Here is a 24,750-nt window from a genome sequence, read left to right as displayed (position 1 = left end):
TATCGAGTTACCTGTATTTAGGTATTGTCTTTAAATTCCTGAATTCAAAGATGTCTCAAAGCAGCATAGAAATTTGGGTCAAATCCTTAAGATACAGAGCATTAACATATTGGCTTTTCTTTTTGTTCCCTAATAGGAAGTGAAAAAAAAATCATGAGTGACATTTCAGACAACTTTATGTTGCTAAGGGCCAATGGAATTTAGACTTAACAGAAAAGTTTCTTTTAACTAATAGATTTTACAAGGAGAGAATTAATTTTTGTTTAAGAATGAATTGACCTAGCACTTTGGGAGGCCAAGGCAGGTGGATCGTTTGAGGTTGGGAGTTCGAGACCAGCCTGAGCAAGAGCAAGACCCCATCTCTACTAAAAATAGAAGGAAATTAGCTGGACAACTAAAAATATATAGAAAAAATTAGCCGGGCATGCTGGCACATGCCCGTAGTCCCAGCTACTCAGGAGGCTAATGCAGGAGGATCACTTGAGCCCAGGAGTTTGAGGTTGCTGTGAGCTAGGTTGACACCACAGCACTCTAGCCTGGGCAACAGAGTAAGACTCTGTCTCAAAAAAAAAAAAAAAGAATGAATTGAGTAAAACACCTTTTGCCGTATAATCATTTTGGGATGATCTTTTAAAAATAAAGGAATTCTAAGAGGGAGAAATCTGATACATACAAAATAAATTCTTTTTTTCTATTTTATGACTCCTTTCCTTTGTACATACTGGCTTTTTCATTTTTATTATTTAGTGGTTGTGTTATATTTCTCTTTGTAGAAGCTGTTGTTGCTGTATACCCATTCAAGGGTAGGACTGATAAAGCACTTTTTGTAGTCTTTCTTGTTTGTGGATAGCTTGACAAATTCTTGAAAAATAAATCTGTGGTGGTGGTGTGCAACTATGCATTTGTCAAAAGTAGAACTGTACACCAAAAAGGGAATTTTATCGTATGCATACTTAAAAGTGTATTAAAAATGTAAATACAGTAGGAGAACAAAGTTGACTTTTTTTCAGAGAAGTGGTAGGCAACTAGTATATATTTAGCTATTTTAATTGTTGGTATAAAACACTTGAGAAATTTTTAATTGGTGGGAAAATAGATTTTTGTGCTTCAAAATTTAGATTTTTTTGGTATTCACAAACATTCAAAGGAAATGAATCTTGGAAAACTTGTATGCCTTTATACACTTATTTTTACACTGGTTAAGTTGGAATTTAAACCGTGAGCAATAACTTTGTTTACATGAAGTTTCTTGACTTGTATATTGGGGGGGAAAACTAGCCCAAAAAAGAGGTGGAGGGGATGTGTACTTTAGTTTATGTCAAAGGAGTAAGCTCTGTTGATTTCTTCAGATTTTATGTGTTAGCCACACTTTAAGAAAAGATTCTGTAAGTTCCTTTACTGTAAAAAGTACCCTTTATTTATGAGACTAAAAATCTTAGTTATTATATGTTTTCCTTTAAAACTTTTGAGGCAACATAGAAGCCTGCTGTGGTTTCTTGGATCAGGTACATCAGTAGAGTCAGCTGTGGAAGTGGTCACAGTTTTGTCCTAGAGAAAGTTTTGAGTATAAAGAGAAGGCATAAAGTTAAGGGAGGAAAAGAAAATAGTATTTAGCTTTTAAAGTGAATGAAAATACAGATTCTTTAAATTATAAACCAAAATTGGTAACCTTTATCAGTAAAAATGGAACAAGAAGAGGATCTATTGGAATTTTGATGCAAATTTTTTGAAAAAGAAACTTTCCAAGTATTTTGTTTTCCTGTGGTTCATTGTAAGAGCTGTAAGTTGATCATGGCCTTTGAATGACTGTTTATTATTTCTAAATTTTCCTGTGTGTGACATTTTCTTTTCACTTTTGATCATACTTGATTGCCTTAAAATTCTCCTTGGCCCCTATTGCAGTATCCTTCTCAATTTTCCTCAAAGTTTCTCTTTGCCTTGGGTGCCCTTTTTCTCCTCCTCATCCCAACCACTTGGTGTATCTTTTGTTTTCCTCTTATGTACTTGGTATGCTTGGATAGGATTCCCTGGAAATAGTAACCTTACAAGGATGAGTAAATTAGGTTTATTTTATTGACTGCTGCCCTCACCACTTTCCTGTTTCTATTGCCTACTCAAAAATCTGGCCTTTGTGTACAATTCTTAGGTGAAAGATGAGAGAGTAATGGACGTGATAAAATGTGGAACAGGAGGAGGGTTGGAGGATCATCAAAAGTTTATCTCGGCCGGGCGCAGTGGCTCAACGCCTGTAATCCTAGCCCTCTGGGAGGCCGAGGTGGGTGGATCGCTCGAGGTCAGGAGTTCGAGACCAGCCTAACCGAGACCCCGTCTCTACTAAGAATAGAGATAAAAATTATCTGGACAACTAAAAATATGTATAGAAAAAATTAGCCAGGCATGGTGTTGCATGCCTGTAGTCCCAGCTACTCGGGAGGCTGAGGCAGGAGGATGGCTTGAGCCCAGGAGTTTGAGGTTGCTGTGAGCTAGGCTGACGCCACAGCACTCACTCTAGCCCGGGCAACAAAGTGAGACTCTGTCTCAAAAAAGAAAAAAGAAAAAAAATAGTTTATCTCTACTGTTCTAAAGGGTCAGAATGTTTTATAGCTGTGTGGCAACCTCTCCGCACACTAACCTCAGTCTTTGTAGCCATTCTCTTCCCCATGCTTTTCAAAGGTTACATGATTTCTCATATCAAAAAGATTTTTCAGAAAAATTAGCTAATTATACATTTTTCATTATGACACTAAATTAGAGACCCAATAAGCTGTACTTTAATTCTACATATATATTATTTATTATAAATATATATTATCTCACAACCTTAGCCCTGCAAGCTCAGCTTATCTTTCATTTTATTTATTTATTTTTTAGACACAGAGTCTTGCTCTGATGCCCAGGCTCTTGGGCTCAAGCAATCTTCCCACCTCAGCCTCCCGAGTAGCTGGGATTATAGGCATGAACTACTGTACCTGGTTCTCAGCTTATTCTTTAAATGCTTTTTACCTTGTAGATGTAGCTCCAATTATGTATGACTGTTGAAATTACTGTTAAAAAATTACTTATTTTTTATTGTAAGATGACCTACAAATTATTCGGTCCTATTTTATTTATTACTTTGATGGTAATGTGATATATATGTGTATTTGTGTGCATATGTATCCCTGAGTAAACGAAATGTAGAAATATATAGCACTGTTTTTGGTTTTAGAACTTTAGGGATAAACGTACATTTTAAAATAATATACTTGCATTGAGAAATGGTATTCTCTAGATAAGGGATCTCAAATATTTTGGTCTTAGGACATGTTTACACTCTTAAAAATTGAGGAGCCCCAGAGCAGTTATGTGTGTACTGTCTATAGATATTTACTGATTAGAAAACTGAGAATTTTAAAAGTATATTAATTCATTTAAAACAACAATGGTAAACCTGTTACATGTTAACAAATAATTTAGGAAAAAGAAATTTTTCAAAACAAAATTATGAGAAGTGTGGCATTGATCTATTTATAGATCTCTTTAATGAATGGCTACTCAATAGAAGACAGCTGGAGTCTTTTGTCTGCTTCTGCATTTGACCTGTTGCAATAATTATTTTGATTGAAATATACAAAGTAGGCCGGGAGCAGTGGCTCACACCTGTAGTCTCAGCATTTTGGGAAGTTGAGGTGGGAGGATTGCTCAAGGCCAGGAGTTTGAGACTAGCCTGGGCAATGTAGTAAGACCCCATCTCTACAAAAAATAAGAAAAATTACCCTGGTGTGGTGGTTCATGCCTACAGTCCCAGCTACTTGGGAGGCTGAGGCAGGAGGAGCACTTGAGCCCAGCAATTTGAGGCTGCATTGAGCTATGATCACGCCACTGCACTCCAGCCAGGGCAACAGAGCAAGACCCTGTCTCTTAAAAAAAAAGAAATACACACAAACACACATGGAAAAACCTAGCTTTCCACAGATGTATAGTTGGTAAAAGGAGGACTATTTTAATAGCCTTTTCAGATAATCGTGGATCTTCTTTGATACTATCCCAAAATTCAGCAAGTATTATGTTTCTTTGTTGGAGTATGGAATCTGAAATCAAATTTATGCACCTATTGGTCTTTTTGGACTTCAAATTATCTTTTACCCCTGCATGATTTATAACATTATGCATTGGTGACTTTAAAAAATATTAGTTCATTGTGTTATGCAGATCTCCCAATATTGACATATTTTATTATATAATACTCCTTACCCTCAGGAAAACCCCATATTCATTAATATCATCACCTATCTTATCAGAAAAGCCTTAAATTAATTAAAGGGAAGCTGTCAGTCTCACAAATGGCAAGTATGTTGTCCAAAATTCTAATTTTCACTTAAAACCTAACTTTTTATTGGAAAGAAATACTATCATTTGTTTTCCTTGAAGTAACAAGCTCATTTTGTTCATTTTCAAGAAAATCTCTGTCAGATACCTAAGTCTGAAAAGCCATAGTTTGTCACTGGTTCTTTCAAGTAAATATGGTATTCCATGAAAAAAGCAGCTGGTTCAGCTTGCAACTCAATCACATAAGTGCTTTTTCTCCAGACAACATCTGCTGGTATATAGCAGAAGTGCTTTGTGTGTACTTCCTATTTTGCCACACAAAATATTAAAAAGATGTGTACTCAAGGATCAAGATTTAATAAAATGAATAACTTTTACTGCTTCACCAAGAACATCCTTAAATGAAACTCCCCCCGCTCATCCTCACCCCACTTAGAATGTGTGGTGGTAAAAACACAGTGACGAGTGGTACAATTCAGTGCGCCTTACTGCCTTGCTTGATTCCTGCTAAGGCTCTAGAAGCATCTACCCACACCATTGGCACAAATGTCAACATGGTGCAAAAATTAAACATCTTGAAACTATGAAAATAGTTTTGACCTCTCAGATGCCCTGAAAGAGGGACATCCAGGTTTCTGCCCATCATATTGTGAGAATTGATGGTCAAGATGATTCTGATTGTTGTTCTTATGGTTTAAAAACAAAAAACTCATTTAATTCTCTAAGAAAGTGAATTGCAGCTCTCTCATCTTGTGCTTTCACTTATGATTTAAAAAATTGTAATCTTGCTTTTGAAATAGAAAATATGCCAATTCCTAATAAAAGTCTGGATGAGAGTACATGCTTAGATTTATATTTCTGTGCTTCTTTCTTTTAAATAGCATACCATTTTATATTTGTGGGCCCAAAGTAAAGAGCTCATTCTATTACAGACACTGAATAGCTTTGTTTCTGACAGCTAGTAGTCAGCTCTCTGTGTTAAAACAATCAATTGGGCCCTGCTGGCTCAACTTGCAGTTGTCCTGGTCCTCACCCTGTCTCAGCCAAAGACTGTTGTTGGAAAGCCCACACAAAGGCCTTGTGTACAGGGTGCCCTACTATTAAGGAGTGTGTTCTAGTCCCAGTGGATTAAATCTGCTTTGGTGTGCATTCTCTTCCCAAATTTTTCACTTATTTCCTTTGTTTTGCTGGCTATTTCAGTGAAATCATTTTAATGTGAGGACAGTTTCTTTTTTTTGAGACAGAGTCTCACTCTGTCACCCTGGATAGAGTGGTGCAGTAGTGTTGGTATAGCTCACTGTAACCTCAAACTCCTGGGCTCAAGTGATCCTCTTGCCTCAGCCTCCCAAGTAGCTGGGACAACAGGCAGGCGCCACGATGCCTAACTTGTAGAGATGGGGTCTTGCTCTTGCTCTTGCTCAGACTGGTCTCAAACTCCTGAGCTCAGGCAAGCTCAAGCAGTCCTCCTGCCTTGGCCTCCCAGAGTGCTAGGATTACAGGCATAAGCCAACTTGCCTGGCCAAGGTAGTTTCTTCTAATTATTATATAGTCCTAGTGGAGGGGATTATTTGAGTAAAATAAAATGTTGTTTTTTTTTTTCCTCTATGGTAGGATGTGATGGAGCTGCTTGAAGAAGATCTCACTTGCCCAATTTGTTGCAGTCTGTTTGATGATCCTCGAGTTTTGCCTTGCTCACACAACTTCTGCAAAAAATGCTTAGAAGGTATATTAGAGGGGAATGTGCGGAATTCATTGTGGAGACCATCTCCATTCAAGTGCCCCACATGCCGTAAGGAAACTTCAGCTGCTGGAGTTAACAGCCTGCAGGTTAATTACTCCCTGAAGGGTATTGTGGAAAAGTATAACAAGATCAAGATCTCTCCCAAAATGCCAGTATGCAAAGGACACTTGGGGCAGCCTCTCAACATTTTCTGCTTGACTGATATGCAGCTGATTTGTGGGATGTGTGCTACTTGTGGTGACCACACCAAACATGTCTTCTGTTCTATTGAAGATGCCTATGCTCAGGAAAGGGATGCCTTTGAGTCCCTCTTCCAGAGCTTTGAGACCTGGCGTCGAGGAGATGCTCTTTCTCGCTTGGATACCTTGGAAACTAGCAAGAGGAAATCCCTACAGTTACTGACTAAAGATTCAGATAAAGTGAAGGAGTTTTTTGAGAAGTTACAACACACCCTGGATCAAAAGAAGAATGAAATCCTCTCTGACTTCGAGACCATGAAACTTGCAGTTATGCAGGCATATGACCCAGAGATCAACAAACTCAACACCATCTTGCAGGAGCAACGAATGGCCTTTAACATTGCTGAGGCTTTCAAAGATGTGTCAGAACCCATCATATTTCTGCAACAGATGCAGGAATTCAGGGAGAAAATCAAAGTAATCAAGGAAACTCCTTTACCTCCCTCCAATTTGCCCACAAGCCCTTTAATGAAGAACTTTGATACCAGTCAGTGGGAGGACATAAAACTAGTAGATGTGGATAAACTTTCTTTGCCGCAAGACACTGGCACATTCATTAGCAAAATTCCCTGGAGCTTTTATCAGTCATTTTTGGTAGTCCTTCTGCTGGGCTTTGTCATTTTCTTTGGTCCTACCATATTCCTAGAATCGTCTTTATTTGAGGAATTAGCAACTTGGAAAGACTATCTTTCAAACTTCGGTTCCTGTCTGATGAAATCAGCTGATTTTGTAGAACAATCAGTCTTTTACTGGGAACAGGTGACAGATGGGTTTTTCATTTTCAGTGAAAGATTCAAGAATTTTACTTTGGTGGTGCTGAATAATGTGGCAGAATTTGTGTGCAAATATAAACTATTATAAAATCTCTTTCAAGTATGTAGTTCTCTGTCTTTTGTTAGAGATTGTTAGAGAACAGAGTAGTAAATCAGATTTGGTCAAGATTCCAGTCATATATTTTCCTCCAAAAGTATTCCTTTCAAAAGTAATGTCCTATTTGGTGTTCAAATTAGGTAGTTTATAAAGATAAAAATGAAATTTAATAGTGTAGCCCTGAACCCTCTTTCCTTTTTAAAGAATGCTTTTTGAAATAAGCATCCTCCTCCTGGTATTGCTTGTGTTTATGCTGAAAAAAATGGAGGTGAGAGATCATATGATCTAATAACTGTATTGATGAGGTATAGAGTGGTGGTAATCAAGCATGCAGTAAAGACTACTCTTGTAAAGGAACTTTTTTTGACAGTGAATATTCTTTTGAAGAAGGAAGGATGGTTTGAAGATATGGATGGATTTCCAAATTTTTCTATAGACAGTTGATTCCTTTATCACTAAAATGTAAATCTTATGTAAACAAAAACTGGCTGTTCTCTTGTGGTAAGTTTATATTTTTAAGAGGGTGGCAATTTCAGCCTGGCCCTTTTCTCCTTTGTTGTTTAAAATTTTTCATCAAAGGTGTTAATTACAGAAATGTTAGGTGGCTAAGCAAGCAAAGGCATAGGTTAAAAAAGAAATCTACATGGCAAGAGCAGGAAATGGGAAAGCCACCTTTTTTCTGGCAGCTGAGTGTTGTGTTGTTCCAAAGTATCATAGCAACTGTACAACCAAACCAGTCTACTTGCTTACAGAATTTTAAGTGTAGTAAGACTAATTTGACAATAGATGAAACAATCTGTCAGCTACTATAAAGTACAGAGTAATCAGTTGAACACTATTGCTGTCCTGTCTGCTCATATGAGATAAAAACACCCTATCACAGAATAAAAATACTTAATTTTCCCACCTTGTTTAGAATTCAGATGAAAACCTTATCTTACAGTTGCCCCCCACTCTGCTTTATTTGTATCAGGGAATCAGACATTCCTTTGAAAGTCCATTAAGTGAAATAGACTTTCAGAGAATAGTGTTTTTATTCCAGTCCTTCAATTTGGTTGAGAAGAGGTAATCAAAGTGGGGACAGGAAAAAAGGTGGCAACTAAATTTACAGAAGAAATCATTACCTTATAGCTATGAGAACAGTCATAAAATAAGGCTTGCTAGGTGAGGTAATGGCTGCCTCATTTCTAACTGGTAATTCATGATTTGGCCACTAACTTGCTAAGAGGATCATAAGAAATTAAGACAATGTATATCTGTAAATCTTACTTCTGCCATGACAACTCATGGTAGATAAGAGGTCTGGGGAAGGGGAGTGTTTTTTTGCTCCCAGTAATTTTTTTTTTAAATATAGATTTACATCAGGTTTTCATGGAGAAATTTTTTTATGGAATACAGAAAAGGGATCTATTTGATGTCTATCCTCAGATATACTGGCAGTTTTCCTTTATTCAGTTCCTCATCTGTTGCTTTTACATTTTGTATACTGCAGGTTCCCAAGCAACTCAAATTTGCAAACACAGCTATGGATACACTATTTGCTTTATAGTCACTAGGAATCTAAGTCTCTGGTTTCTGTTATTCTACCCTCCTCTACATTGTTTGATCATATATAACTAGCAACATTTATGGTTATAGGTTGATTTACAAGTTCTTTGTAAGTTTGTGGGTGATAGTTTGAAGCTAGGGAAGAATGAGTGGTGAAGAACTGATCACTTTGAACGTGGGAGGGAAGATATTTACAACAAGGTTTTCTACAATGAAGCAGTTTCCTGCCTCTCGGTTGGCACGAATGTTAGATGGCAGAGACCAAGAATTCAAGATGGTTGGTAGCCATATTTTTGTGGACAGAGATGGTGTTTTATTTAGTTTCATCTTAGATTTTTTGAGAACTCACCAGCTTTTATTACCCACTAACTTTTCAGACTATCTGAGGCTTCAGAGAGAAGCTCTTTTTTATGAACTTGATTCTCTGGTTGATCTCTTAAACCAACACCTGCTACAGCCAAGACCTGTTCTTGTGGAGGTACATTTCCTAAGCCGGAACACTCAAGCTTTTTTCAGGGTGTTTGGCTCTTGCAGCAAAACAATTGAGATGCTAACTGGGAGGATTACAGTGTTTATAGAGCAACCTTCAGCACGAACCTGGAGTAGTAACTCTTTCCCTCCTCAGATGACTTTACTTCCACTGCCTCCACAAAGACCTTCTTACCATGACCTGGTTTTCCAGTGCGGCTCTGATAGGACTACTGATAATCAAACTGCAGTCAGGTATTTTGTACTTTGAAGTATCTCTCTTTTACACCAGTTCCTGAAGTTTTCCCTCAAAATTGAAAGTTCCTCATGCCTAAAACTTTTCTTGAAAAAAATGATTACTCAAAATTATGTTTTGGGGTAACCAGTGGAGTTGGGTAGAATGACCAAATATTTTCCAAACTGGGATACCTTTCAGAGTGACGGAGGATATTGTTATTATGTGGATCAGCAGGAATAAACCAAGAATGTCTAGGGAAAACTAGGACAATGGTTGTTCAAATTATAGGAGGAAATAATTTTATAGATTACATTCCTTTGCTAATAAATTTGACTTAGAGAAGAATTGCATTATTTTTTCAAGAAATTGTTTTAGTGACTTGAATATAATAAAGGCTTGCTCAGTAGTTTCTCCTGATTTCCTTACACATTATATGTATTTGTTCTTTCAGTCCTTATGATTTGACTACTGATTTTTCTTCATCTGACTTTATTTTTAAACACTTTTAAAGGCAGATATATCTCATGGCAAATTTGGTATTCTGTTACATCCTTGGCTCTTAACACAATTCAAAATATTGGAGTAGGCTGTCAGAATGTTAAGGACAGTTGCTCCTGAGTCAATTATTCACTTTCTCCCTCTATTGTTCTTGGCTGGATCCTAAGGCTGATTTCCACTCTGCTGTCACAGACATTTTTTTTCCCCTTTAAAAATGTCTTAATGCTGTCCTACCATTATTTTACCAACCATGAAAGCTGGTTTTAAGTTTTAGGAGGGGAAAAAAAGCCTGCATATGTTCTTTATTGATAGCATTTAAAATATACTTTTTGGTTAAGGTAGACAAACTTTAGGATACTTTAACTTAAGCAGTAACCATCAGGAAGGATACCAGCATCTGCCTCTCTTGCAACACTCCCCTTGGTCTTGCTTACTAACTGGAGATCACTGGGCAGTATAACCGAGTATGACAATTCTTAACTTTTTATACTTTATAATTTCCTATGCTTCCAAAGAGGTTGAAATGTCATTTTGGGAAAAGAGCCAGTCAAATTAATAGGGTGATTATGAAGAAAACCTAAGACCTTATCTTTATCTCAAACTGTTTTAAGATACCTCAGGGCACAACTTTATTGGTGGAATGCTTATATAGAAGGAAATGATCAATTTTTTTTTTAAATTTGATTAATTATGACCTCTTTGGGGATCACTTTTCAAAAAGTTAGAAACTCAAGGAAAAATGGTGTTGATTTTAAGAAGAAACATACTTGTTAAAAAGATGTCCTGGAAATACTATTTTTTTTTTTTTGAAACAGAGTCTCAGTCTGTCACTGTGGCATTGTCATAGCTCACTGCCACCTCAAACTCCTGGGCTCAAGGGATCCTCTTTCCTCAGCCTCCTGAGTAGCTGGGACTACAGGCATGTGCTACAACACCTGGCTAATTTTTCCATTTTTAATAGAGACAGGGTCTTGCTGTTGCTCAGGCTGGTCTCAAACTCCTGAGCTCAAGCAATCCTCTTGCCTTGGCCTTCCAGATGCTAGGATTACAGGAGAAAGCTACCATGCCTGACCTACTACTTACTAAAAACCATGCAGTTGGAGAAAGTAATTGTAATCTTGAAAAAAAGGATTAGAAACTAAAATTGCTATATTCCTCTGTATATATGGCTCCAAATGGTTTCCCCTTTTTTAAATTAAGTATTTGTGTTTTAAACAGCACAAAAACCTTCTTTCATCTTAATGTGAGGAAAGTATTATATTTAAACTTCCACAATGGATAATTCCAAAATCAGAACTATTTTTAAAACTTTTTTTGTGTGTCACCAAATGGTATTCTTTTCAGTTGTTTGAAGTTCAGAATTTTTTCCATCCCATAAATGTGATTTTTTTATATAGTGCCAATTTCAAAGTAGAGATAGATAATCTGAATAAAGTGACATTATGGGGATCTCTGGTGACTGGGATGAAAACTGCGGCCTTAAGTGGCCCACCTTGAGTATATAACTGCCCAGTTAGCAGTCATTTTTATTTTTTGCACGCTCTCTGATCTGAATCTGTTTATTCAGATGTTTTTGGAAGGCGGAAAGTGGAGAAGTAAGCCTGAATGACTCCTAATAGTCTGGTGTATCATTCAGCTTATTCAGTATATTCCATCAGTATGTTTTACCACTCTAAAATTTTGTTAACCTAGCAGGTTGCTCAGATGTTATCTCTCAAATTCATAGTACTAGAAATACTCGGCTTGCATCCTTCAGATGGCCATTCATGTGATACCACGTTATCAAGCTCAAGTTATGGTCACAGAATTTTAGAATCTCTTTGTTCTATATGACTTCTTTTTAAACTGGCTCAAATGGAAAAGTGTAGCTGCCTTTAAATTTTTTAAATAAGTTTAGATTTTCTGTTTCCCATTGGTTTCTTTTATTCCATCTGTTTCTTGTGCCTTGAAATCTTTTATTTTTCAATTTAGCCTCATGGAAGCAAGTACTTTAATTAGCTCAGTGATTTCTTGTAAGTGCATTCTACTTTGTTACCATGTACTACCTGTACATATGTACAGTTTGTATCTGAATTCTTTTATGAAATGTGTAATTTTTTTTCTCTTTGACAAATGTTTCTAGGCTATACAATCAAGATCTGGGATTTGGGGGTAAATGGAATGATTTACTAATGTTAAAAATCTGCTGTAATGTAATAAACGTTTTTTTTAGATGTGCTTTGTAGTTTGATACTTCTTAGATTTTACTATTCAATTGTTTTCTTTGCCTAGAATGAGTTTCTAAATGTGAGCAACAATAACCACTCTATTTCAGTCATGATCATTAAAAGGAGTTTAGGGATGTCTCCAAGCATCTTTTTATCCCATAAAACTACAGATAGTTTAGGTTTCTGACTGGAACTAATCTAAGTTAGCCTTTTCTTCACATCTTATAAATGATGGGAGGACACAAGGAGATAAAAACATCCTTGATGGCAAATAAGGAAGGAGTAATATAGTTGTATCTATGCAGACATGTTATGTTGAAATTATTAAAACCAATACATAGCCAATCTGAAAAGTTCAGATATATTTTTCTTGAATTATGTGTATATACACTGCCAAATGGTTTCCCCTTTTTTAAATTAAGTATTTGTGTTTTAAACAGCACAAAAATCTTTCATCTTAATGTGAGGAAAGTATTATATTTAAACTTCCACAATAGATAACTCTGTAGAGTTGCCCAGGGAATAGAAGATTTTGCTTTTTCCATTCCAGAGGCTTTTTGACCAAGTTTTACTCTTCTGACAATGGACAGTTATAGAGTAAAAGATGACAATAAAATCTTGACATTTTATGTCTTTAAAATTTCACCTAAAAAATGATAGGAATAAGTCACAAAAGAAAATTCATAATGTCAGTTGCTAATAGTTGGTAAAATTAGATCGGGGGAAATTCTAAATGGTGTTCATGAAAACAATTCATTAAATGAATTAATCAATTGAGTAAAAGTAGTAAATTCAAAACAAATAAATTATACTATATGAAAATTAAGACAATTTAATTTTGATCAAATTGTTTGCTCCAGAAAATAGTTTCTCAATGAAATTCATCAACGTTGGGTATATTTCTTAATGTAGAATCAAAATGACTTTGGAAATCACAGCAAGGTCTCTATTTTCAGTATCCAAAATTACTGATTTGGATTTATAAATGAAGTTTCAAAAAAAAAAAAAAATCCTGAAAATGGTATGATGCCTTTGAGGTTATAAGTCAAATTTATGTGTGTAGTTTTGCCAGCTATTAATGGGATGCTTTATAATTAAACTTCTTTTTGTGTGTCTCAGGTATGTTTCTATAAAACCTGATAACCGAAAATTGGCTAATGGAACAAATGTCCTCGGCTTACTGATTGACACTTTATTAAAAGAAGGCTTTCATCTGGTCAGCACCAGAACAGTATCCTCTGAAGACAAAACTGAATGCTATAGCTTTGAAAGGATAAAAAGCCCTGAAGCACTCACCATGAACAAACACTGCAACCAGAGACTACCATCATGCCAGAGCAATCTCAGAAAATGAAATGAAGTTGTCTGTTCTCTTTCAGGGAAATTGCCATTTTCTTATTTGAAAATTCCATACTTGGGGCATATATGTTAGTTAGCCTAACTTAATGATTTTATCTCCTACCATGTCACCTCTGGGCAACAACAGTACTTAACACATTGACTGCCATGTGAGCTGTGTTTAACTCAGGCTAGTTTTGAGCCTGGGGCCTTGTGAAATAAAACCCTGCAGTTGGTTCATGAAAATCTTACTTGTTGATGTTCTTATTGTTACAATTAATATTGATAATTTAATTCTAAAAACGTGGATTAGGTTGCATATAACTCATGCACAGAAAACAATAAAAAATAACAAATAAAAAAGGATCATTTTGTTTTAATAAAACCCCGTGGCCCCAGGGAAAAAATTTTTTTTCTAGTGTGGCAGTCAATGTGTTAAGCCACACTAAACTTTAAACAATTAAATTAAACTTTAAACAACTCTGTGCACTTGGTGCTTGCACCTGTTCCTTCTACCTTCAATACATCTTTCCCTTTCTTTTTTCATGAACACTTATGCAGTTTCCAAAAATGGGCTCTATAATCAGACTGCTTATTTCTAATCTTAGCTAAGTCATGTATTAGCTATATGACCTGGGTAAGTCATTTAACCTCTCTGTGCTTCAACTTCTTCATCTAACAAATGGTGATAATAAGATACCTTTTCATAGACTATGTGAGGATTAAAGGAGATAAAGTAGTCAATGCATTGCCTGGCACATGGTAGGCATTCAGTAACTGTTAGTGATGATGATGGTGATACTGATGATGAAAATGATGGATAGCCCACTTTTAAATGCTCCTATTCTGTAAGGCATTGCTTTCTTCCTTTCCTAGACATATTAATTCCTAGGCATTTTTCCTATATAGATTTATACACCATCATAAGACATTTTTTTCTCAATTGAATGTTGACTCCTTGATCTTACTCAATAGTTTTTAACGCTATTATGTATAAAGTACTGTCCTAAACACTTGGTGAGAGCAATAATACCTCTGTTACTAATCAGTACCTAAATCTGGTGGAAAGCTTTGGAATAACCTCTGCCAACATTTAGACTACATACATACTTTGACCTAGTGGTTCCTCTTGTAGGTGTTATATATGTGTCATTTTACACAGTAGGATAAACACCTAGATGAGTAATCACTAAGTCAAAGAGCATCAAGATTTTGCACATAGTAGGGTTAAAACTGGTTGAGTAGAAGCAGTTAAGCACCATTTTTAAAATTACAATTAATTCATTAAAACACATCTGTTAAACATCTGTTGGACAGTATACTAAAGTTTCAGGATTAAAGAATGAGTAAGACAAAAATATTCTCAAGGAGCTTATATTCAAGTGAGAAAATGCATCATCATAACAGCAAAAGATTAGAAATAAGTTCAAAGTTCATCAGTACTGAACAGGTAACTTGAAGGATTGTCAAGATATGTTACAAGGGGGAGGGGGAAAAAGGTACAGAACAATGTATAAAGTGGAAAATATATATACAATTTCTATTTATGGAAAAATATATATACACATTTTCTTATAAATGCATAGAATTTTCAGCAAAGATACAGGTTGCCTGTGGAGAGGGAACTGGGTAAGAGGGGTTTAGGTGTGGTAGAAGACTTACTTTTCATCAGACCATGTGGATGTATTATCTAATTTAAAAAAAAAAAGGAAGAAGCCATATATGAAAGATTGCATGTGTGTGTGTGTGTGTGTGTGTGTGTGTGTTGGGGACACTATTATGGCATAGTATGGCTTATTTTCTCTCATATTTTCTCTGACACAAATTTTACTCTACCACCCTTCCTGTGAAACACTTTCACAGGAAGTAAAGAAGTTGAAATTTCTAGTAGTTACTTATAAATTTGTGTACTAGCTTGTGGGTAAGATTAAAACATTTTTTCCTAAGAGTACCTCAAAAGGTTGTGTATAACTCAGAAGTGCAGAATACTTCAAGATCAGTAATGTTAAGGTTAGCAACTGAAAATCATGGTCCAAGTAAGAAAAAATGCTGTAAGTTTTTTGTTTTGTTTTTGGCACCACTCATCTTCTATTTTCTGCAGAAAAGCCAACATAGGGGTTTGTTTGTTTGTTTTTGTTTTTAAACAGAGTCTCACTCTGTTGCCCTGAATAAAGTGCAGTGGCGTCACTGCAATGTCAAAGTCCTGATCTCAAGTCATCCTCCTGCCTCAGTCTCCCCAGTAGCTGGGAATACAGGTGCATGCCACTGAGCCCAGCTAATTTTTCTGTTTTTAGTAGAGATGGGGTCTTGCTCATGGTCAGGCTGGTCTTGAACTCCTGACCTCAAGTGATCCTCCCACGTTGGCCTCCCAGAGTGCTAGGATTATAAAGCATGAGCCACCTCTCCCAGCCAACAACATAGTTGTTTTAGTGTAAAGTTTTTGTGATGATGTGTCTGGTCTGGTTTCCTTGCTAGCAGTATACTCTAGAGCATAGTATTTCTATTTTAAATTTTTGGCATGTATGTGATTTAACTGTTTGGGTATAATTGGCATGGTGTACATGTAACACTGCTTAATTCTGTATAGTTCTTTGCTAATTAAAATTGATAACTTTAAAAAACACTGAAGCAAAAAATATTGTAATTACAGTTTGGGGAAGAATAAGACAGGAAATGTTTAAACTGCTATTAATGTGTTCTCAGTCATTCACATTTGTAGGAAATAATTTTGAGATTAGAAATAAGATGTTCTTGTAATGAACTAATAGAAATATGTTACTTATGGGAACATAGTACACATAACATACATTCATTCAACAAATATTTTTGACATGTATGTGCCAAATACTAGTCTCAATATTGGAGATTCTTAGAACAAAGAATAAAAAAATTCCTGCCCTTTTAGAGCTTACCACAAATACGTTTCATAACATAAATTAAAATAACTTAAGCCTTTCAAATAGTTTCTCAAAAGTCATGAGTTCACGATATGTAGGTTTTTAGGGGATAGATTACCACAACTTAAGAAAATATATTATTCTTTAGGGAAAGGTCACTTTCAGAGGGGGTTGAGTTTCTTATTTTAGTAAATATTTCAGAGATTATCTCATCTGGAGACATATCTGTCAGTATCATCTCAGTAAGCCTCTTGTGTTCACTCCAAAATAGAGTAGGACACTGTAACTGGGATATTAAGACATGCGAAAAGAATTGAGTGTTGTTTTAAAAAAGGAGGCAGGCAAATGTAGTCTGAAGTAAATGGGGGTAGGTTAGATGCATCACAGGCAAATTAAAATCTCTTGCCAGCTTTAGGAGAAAAAAAAAGACTTCAACATTTTCATAAGGGCACAACTTAACTCTTTAACTTCTTGACTAAATTAATTTGTCAATACTATTTTAAATTATAAGAAAATAATGGCAGAAGCTTGTCTTGGCCAACCACACTGAAAATCTTGTTCTAATAAATTATATATACCTATCAATCTATCGAATATACACAGGTATGAATCATCACAGTGGCATGTTAAGGTTTGTCAGCCTAATGGTACCATTAATAGTTGACTGAGGTGATGGATATCCTAAATACCCTGACTTGATCATTATATACTCTATATGTATGTAAAAAAAAATCACATGTACCCCATTAATACGTACAAATATTATATATCAATAAAAAACAATTGGGCCTCCCCTATTCTCCCACTTCTGTTATGGTTGTTTCAGTTTCTATCCATCATTCACAGTTTCATTTCTGATAAGGCACCAAAGATTTTAGCTTATGATTTTTTTTTTTTTAGTATTTTTTTTTTTTTTTTTTGAGACAGAGTCTCACTCTGTTGCCCAGGCTAGAGTGCCACGGTGTCAGCCTAGCTCACAGCAACCTCAAACTCCTGGCCTTACGCGATCCTACTGCCCCAGCCTCCCGAGTAGCTGGGACTACAGACATGTGCCACCATGCCCGGCTAATTTTTTCTATATATATTTTTAGTTGTCCTTATAATTTCTTTCTATTTTTAGTAGAGATGGGGTCTCGCTCTTGCTCAGGCTGGTCTCCAACTCCTGACCTTGAGCGATCCTCCTGCCTCAGCCTCCCAGAGTGCTAGGATTACAGGAGTGAGCCACCGTGTCCAACCTAGCTTATGATTCTTGCATCTCATAATTTACCTTACAAATAACTGGAAGTTCTCCCTACAAAGATTTTCTAAAAAGAACTCTAGTGTTCAATTTTACTCGTGGATTTAATATATAAATAATAATTACAAAGAGTTCTAAGGTTATGGTAGAGTCAGAATTAATTTGGGCTACTTTTAAAATGTATTTGAAATCAGGAGCCTGAAGTAGTATAAAATGGTCATGAGAAAACAGTTTGAGAAATATATGGTTTAGGGAATCATAATCTGTTTCAAATTTGTCTTATATACCATTTACAACTGACAAACTTGAGCTTTGCTTTATCAGCTTTTGTACTGATACTCGATCAAATAATAGGAATGGTCATATCACTATCCTATCACTAGAGTGATATATCACCAGAGATGTGCTGGGGTTTTGCTCTTATCAAAAAAAGATTTGCTAAGAGCACTCTAAACCTCCTATATTCTATTGCTATTTTTCATCTGTGCTAGGGAAGTTGACTCTAAAGCGGAAAGTTTAGCAATGTAGAAGCCACTAAGAAGAAATTTTCAAAAAGAAATTTAGGAAATTTTATTACCTTCCTGCAGCCAGAGAACCCATAAATGTTAAAAAACTTACTCTTTTGAACAAGATATTCAAGAAATAAAGAGAAGAGATGAAAATATATTACTAAAAATACTTAGAATTCTGGAATATCAACAACCTAATAAAAAACACAAATACCCACCAGCTTTGCTACAGAACTACATTTCAAAAATTATTAGGCCTTTTATTGGGCCTATTAGAGATGAAAAGTTATGTACAAACTTCATCAAAAAACTCATCATCTAAAATGCCTTAGTATTTATCTAACTATGAGATAGATCCAACCACAAAAGTATTTTCATGGATAAAAAGCTAAAATCTTACATGGGTGAAAATGGGAAATGAAAATTAAGCATAGCACAGAATAAAAAAGGAACTAAACATGCAGCAAAATAAATAGGACTTTGCTCCCCAAACTAAAATGTGCCTAAGACTTATCTAACCATACAGGGCTTTTAGGCAGGGAGTCTTCTGCACCTTCAGATTTCACACCAACACCTCAAATCCAGAAATCATTAAAACTAAAGTCATTTGTTTTAATGACTTTTTACCACATTAATTGGGCAAAACATACCAAATACCAACTGTTTCTATTTCATGTAACTTTCATCATTTTACAACACTTCTGGAAAAAATGTGAATTTCTTTCATTTCCCAAATAGTCAAATAGGAGAGGTTTGTCCTACCCTTTTTGTACCACAATGTCTGATGTTCCGTGAATTCTTTTAAGATGAGGACTGGTATTGTGCTGTATAGTGTTCTTTATATTCCCCCATAGTGCTGGGCATCTGACAGGCTCAAGTGAACTGAAACATTAGGAAAGCTATAGTCTCAGTGAATGGAGACACTTGGAAAAACAAGATTTATAGTCGATTCAAAGATGGATGAGGGTACTTTTATATAATCCAGTCTGAAAGAGTTAATTCAAGTTATAGACTACAGAAAATACCACTATTTTCTGTTAGAAGTTTATTTGGGTAATGCTACAAACAAGTAAGATGAAAATGTAGATGGATATAGGAATATAAACTCATTGCAAATTACACAAAATTATATGTTTAAGCACAGTAAAAATAGCCCAGCCAAAATTGGAATATACATAATTTGCTAATAAAAATGTAATGCTATAAGAGAGCTTGGCAGTTAAGAAAACATTGAGAATACAAGTTCCGAATGAATGTCACATGACTATAATTCATATTAAATCTTCACTTACCTTTATATTTTAGAAGTCATGAAAAAAGCAGAAGTTAGCAGACCAGGCACGTAAGTCAGATGTAACTAGGATTGAAATATTGATAGAAATGTTCCCAGTTCTGGATAACCCAACTTGAGGTTCACTGAACTTGGATTAATCAAGTGGTTTAAGAAAATGGTCCAAAAGATTCTGATACATCCAGAAGACATATTACTGAGGTTTTTAAAGGCTATTTTGAAAGTGCAGATTAACATTTTAGATTCTCTTACATATCATCAAAATAAAACATATTAAAGATCCAAGATGTAGAATAGTATGATATTTCTGTCTAATGATGGGAGGCTATTTTTCATGGCAAGTAATAACTGAGTAAAGTGCAAAATATTTTGACTTTATAAATAGGAATCCTACAAAACAAGGTTTTGCTCCTAGAAAACCAAAATATTTGCTTGTAATTAATTTTTAAAAAATCGTTGCCTTGGTCACTTTTAAATTTCTACAATTTAAGCAGTGCTAAATTCCTTTTTTATTTTTTGGCTAATAGTTTTCTTTAGAAGCAAACCCAATTTAGGGTGAGAAAAAGTTTCAGACTTTAGACAGAACCTTCATTTCCTCTTAAGTGTGTTTCTCTATCAAAACCAAATATTCAAATAAGGAATCTCAATTATCTAAACCTATTTTTGGCCATCTTCCGGAATTTCTTGTTAAATCTCCTTTGAAATGCCACAGTTGCACTCTTGGAAAACTTGTCTTCCTGGTTTTCAAATTTCTGTTTATTATTTCAGCTCTTTAGCCAGAATGCCAGCTCTTTGTGCTGCACTGTTTCTTGAAACTGGAGACCAGCACACTTCCCCCAATTCAATTATTTGCCTTTCCATTTGAGAAACTAAAGCCTTGTCAATTTTATAAAGTTTTAATTGATTTTATTTGGGCTTTAAGTTCTCAATTTTATTCCCTTAGTTTAATACTAGGAAAGAGCTTTGTTTTATTAAAAGGAAAACTAAGGTTCAAAAGTATTAACACATTTTAGTCACTGACCCTAATAACTGATAAAAGTGTAGGGATTTTCTTACGGACACAAGCTTGAGATATGACACTAGGGAAAAAAGGGAGAGTTTTAATTCAATTTTGGAAATGTTTAAGATTATATACCTAATGAAATAGCTTATTTACATAAATGTACATGTGTTTATATATACATTTTTAAAAAGTGATCCACTGTCCTTCATAAAGAGCTTCAGTCAGCTTTTCTACCCTTATCTGCTTTATGTAAATAACTGCCAAATTTCCCTCTCCAGCCTGACTTTTACATAGAATTCCAGTTCTGTATATCCAGTGCCCTTAAATCAAGGCATTTCAAACTGAATGCCTAAATATCACCTTAAATGCAATATTACAAAAATGAGATGCAACATCTTTTTCTTTTAAACTGGCTTCTTAATTGTCTTTCAGTGATACCACCATTGCCTTCCAGTATAGAAAATGTGTAATTGTTTACACTTCCCTTCTATCCAACCCATCATGGTATTCTACATATTTTTCCTTTGAAATATCTTATTCTTTCAAAAACTTCCATCCTCATGCCACTATTCTGTTCAGGTTCTCTTCACCCCTAGATCAATTACTACAGTAGTCACATGCCCAGTTTCCTTGCCACCAGACTATTTCTTAGAAATTTCTATATATAGCATTGCCAGATTTAACTTCCAGAAAGTCAACTTCTATTATTTTGTTTCAAGAGGCTATAATGTCTCCCTATTCCTTGCTATATCAAGACTAAAGTCCTCTAATTGGTTTTCTAGGCATAGGCAAAATAACTTTGTTCTAACTAGTTATCCAAATTCATGTAACCCTTGCCTCAGGTCATATGGCACAGATCTCAGGTTACTTTTTGGGGAATGTTGCATTCAGTTTTAGCTTAAATTCTTACCTACAAACCAAGAAAGTCCACTACTTGACAACTCAGTGCATCTTAATTTACAAGCATGCAGGCTACAAATTATAAAATGAAGACATTTTTATTGAGTCAGCAGAAACAACTGTCTAATTCCCCTGTAAGACTCCAAAGTTACTTACAGTTTTGTGCTGAGGAGATCATCTCATGGGGCATTTATTTCCCTCTACTAAAATGAGCTGTTGTCAGGCACTCTGCTTTGTACAGGCATCATCTGTTTTCTGCTTCCAGTTTCAGTCCCTTCTTCACATGGTCTAAGAACCTGTGGTTTAATCAGTTCTCATCTTTTAGGGGGAGGGCAGTGGTGGTGACAAAATTCATACCTGGAAAACAGATCATAAAGCAAATCAATATAGAAGGGAAAGTGCTTCACCACAGGAAGCATTATTTAATTGCTAGTTGAATTCCTGACTTTTGGCTACATGGTAAATATAACGAATATGTCAACCACCCTCGAAGCCAATACAAAACCAACAGAAACAACAGACTTTTCAAAAAATATAATTTATACATCAAGTTCTAGAAAACAGACATAAATGTTGTATAGATTGTATATAAAGGCTCTATGGGTACATAAAAATGAATCTTTATCCCATTATAAATATGACTTAAAACAAATGTCTTAGCAGTGAACAAATGCTGCATATTTGATGCACAATTGTCTTTGCCCTCTTAGATTTCTGAAAGTTTTGATGTGACTTGGTCTCGAATAAAATTGTTCACGAAGGTTTATGAGAAAGCCTATTTCACTCAGTAAGGTGGCTTGAGTAAAGCTCAGACATTCAAAAGCATTAATTTTAGAGTTACCTTAAAGAATATTAGATGCTTAGTACTTGTTTTTGTGATTATGGTAATGGTGTTTCTTGAAAAGTATTTTTTAATGTAAGGACTTTACATTCCACTACCATCTCCTACCTCCTCAGAGATACACAAATAAAGGCCAAAAAATAATGTTCATAGTATTTCACACTTCACTGGAAAGCTTACAAATGATCAATTAGATCACTAATGGCTCTCAAAAAGATATCAAAACTTCACAAGCCTGACTATTCATACGCATCAACCACAGGTTTCTGGCTTTGATTAAAAAAAAAAAAGACATTTTAAGGTACTTAAGACTTGAAGCATAGACTGAGAGGAGCCCTGATAGGTAGTAAAAGGTGGAGAACTTCTAAATTACCATGAAAAAAGCTGTGTATTTTTATATTTATCTAGCTGGTATTCAGCCTTTCCAGAATATACTATTTTATTATAAAGGTATTACTGCTAATTTTCAGCAATCAATGGGCATTTATCAAGCACTCACTATGTTTAAGACACTATGCTAGGCTTGCAAAATATATAATAAAGAATAAGATAGCTCCTTCCCATAAGGCAGAATGCATTAATTGTCTAAGTCAGGTACGGAAGCACAAAAGAGAGAAATAGTATTTTTGGCTAAGAAGGAAAAGTGAACTGGAAAAATTTCCTTGTAGCGGGTAGTGAGCATAAGATTGAGTTGAAGAAGAAAGGACATTCTAGGGGTAAATAACTTGGGCTAAGGCTTGGATGAAAATCAGAGGTTTGGAGAAAGATTATTTCTCTTTGGTTTAACAGTAGTATCATGGTGTTAATCCACAATCATTCCCATAGTAGTAAAGACAATCTTACCTAGGGTAAAAAATATCTGACATAGTACAAAATTTTGGCTATGCAACCATTTCCTCTCAAGATTGCTCACCTAATTTGCTGAGTTAAAAGCCACAAATCCCCTAATTGTTTAGGGTGAACTTGTGTTATTTAAAGCCTAGATTTCCTTCGAATATTTCCTATGTTTTCTTTTTTTTTTCCCCAAAGCATCACACCTTGCCTCTTGAAGGGCTGAAGGCAATCTGAGTACTCTTGTTTTGATTGTGAGGGTAATTTATGCAAAGGAAGGAAAATAATCTCAAACAGAATTATACTCATTTTCCTCCCTATTCCTTAATATCTACTCTCTGCCTTCTAATGTGTTTACTTTACTCCTTCCTACTTGATCATGACTTAGTTTATGTTGTTTTCTGCACTTGAAAGTTATCATTCTTTCATTTCACCTAATCAATCTTATCCATTTTTAAGCCCAGCTCATTTTCCACTTCCTCTCAGAGGTCTTTGATGAGTTTAAATCCACCTATCCTTTGAGCTTCTACCATACTTTCAGTTAGCAAGACAGAGTTTACATTCCATTATTCTCTAGTTTTTCTTGTATGTTTGTATAATATTCCTATCTAGGCTAAAAGTTCTTTGCTGGCAGGGACTATCTTTTATAGACTATAGTGAAGTACTGGGCTTAGAATAGGCCCTTAATAATAAAGATTATCTAACTTGAAAAATGCAAACAGAAAACTCTCAAGGCATTTAAAGTTGTATTTTAATAATGACTATTTTTGATGAAACAAAACTGTATTCATTCTCATTTACAGAATTTGAAACCTCAAATTATCACAACTTCAGATGATCACACTATTAAAAATTAGACTTTCATATGAATAAAACTGTCATACTCTATCACTTATTAATAACATAGCCACAAGGCTGGGCGCGGTGGCTCACGCCTGTAATCCTAGCTCTGGGAGGCCGAGGCGGGTGGATCGCTCGAGGTCAGGAGTTCGAGACCAGCCTGAGCAAGAGTGAGACCCCGTCTCTACTAAAAATAGAAAGAAATTATCTGGCCAACTAAAAATATATATACAAAAAAAAAAAATTAGCCGGGCATGGTGGCTCATGCCTGTAGTCCCAGCTACTCGGGAGGCTGAGGCAGTAGGATCGCTTAAGCCCAGGAGTCTGAGGTTGCTGTGAGCTAGGCTGATGCCACGGCACTCACTCTAGCCCGGGCAACAAAGTGAGACTCTGTCTCAAAAAAAAAAAAAAATAACATAGCCACAATCAAAAGCAATCCAATCCCCTCTGAAACAGAAAATTTTTGGCAGTAAGAGAGATTTATATAAGTATATGGTCTTGCTTATAACCAATAGATCACTACTGAAAAGGTTTGTAATTTGAATCCTTTAGCTGTGGTCCCCAACCCCCAGGCATGGCCTTTTAGGAAATGGGCCTCCTGACCTCCACATCCCCCCTCACGACCCCCTCCTCACCCTCCCCAGTCTGTGGAAAAATTGTCTTCCATGAAACTGGCCTCTGGTTCCAAAAAGTTTGGGGACCATGGCTTTAGAGTATACATCTTTCAAATGTGTAGTGAAATTATGAATAATAATATAATTCTGTTCACTTTGGAATAAAGTAAAATTTTGCTTAAAGGAAACCAGAATTCTTCTAGTTGAATATTTAATTAACCTGAATTAGTTACTTGCACTCTACTTTAAAAAAAAAAAGGCATTCTTAAGAAAAATTGTAATCACTCTCCAGGTCATATGGCTTAAAACAGAACAATTCTTAAAAATTCTAT

General features: G+C 35.4%; 2 protein-coding genes and 1 long non-coding RNA gene across 11 annotated transcripts in view; 2 read left to right on the top strand and 1 right to left on the bottom strand.

Annotated features, from left to right (window-relative positions):
* The window catches only part of TRIM13 (tripartite motif containing 13), a 49,314-nt gene extending 42,160 nt beyond the window's left edge, over window positions 1-7,154 (top strand). For all 9 annotated transcript variants that reach the window (XM_045567345.1, XM_045567339.1, XM_045567346.1 and 6 more), the window contains one exon: window positions 5,920-7,154. In XM_045567345.1, coding sequence (XP_045423301.1) covers window positions 5,926-7,149 — 1,224 coding nt within the window. In that variant the 5' untranslated portion in view covers window positions 5,920-5,925 and the 3' untranslated portion in view covers window positions 7,150-7,154. The remainder of the gene's footprint in view (window positions 1-5,919) is intronic.
* Window positions 112-21,462, bottom strand: LOC123649314. The gene is made up of 3 exons (XR_006738963.1): window positions 21,449-21,462; window positions 18,861-18,980; window positions 112-129 (listed from the first exon to the last, which is right to left on the bottom strand). It is a non-coding gene; the product is annotated as an uncharacterized LOC123649314 (long non-coding RNA).
* On the top strand, window positions 7,377-13,493 carry KCNRG (potassium channel regulator). Its single transcript, XM_045567349.1, has 2 exons — window positions 7,377-9,429; window positions 13,237-13,493. Exons 1-2 carry the CDS (start codon window positions 8,852-8,854, stop codon window positions 13,469-13,471), a joined length of 813 nt encoding a protein of 270 aa, XP_045423305.1. The 5' UTR covers window positions 7,377-8,851; the 3' UTR covers window positions 13,472-13,493.
* Window positions 21,463-24,750: the final 3,288 nt, after the last annotated feature.

This window comes from Lemur catta, chromosome 13 (genome assembly GCF_020740605.2).
Source record: "Lemur catta isolate mLemCat1 chromosome 13, mLemCat1.pri, whole genome shotgun sequence".
In the NCBI taxonomy this organism is placed as follows: Eukaryota; Metazoa; Chordata; class Mammalia; order Primates; family Lemuridae; genus Lemur; species Lemur catta.
Note: the sequence above shows the minus strand (reverse complement) of the source record. Positions and strands in the feature narration are given on the sequence as shown.

Excerpts from the sequence above, each read along its gene's own strand:
- KCNRG (XM_045567349.1), top strand. The coding sequence starts at position 8,852 with ATGAGTGGTGAAGAACTGATCACTTTGAACGTGGGAGGGAAGATATTT. Across the intron at positions 9,430-13,236 it reads GATAATCAAACTGCAGTCAG|GTATGTTTCTATAAAACCTG; the intron begins GTATTTTGTACT and ends TGTGTGTCTCAG.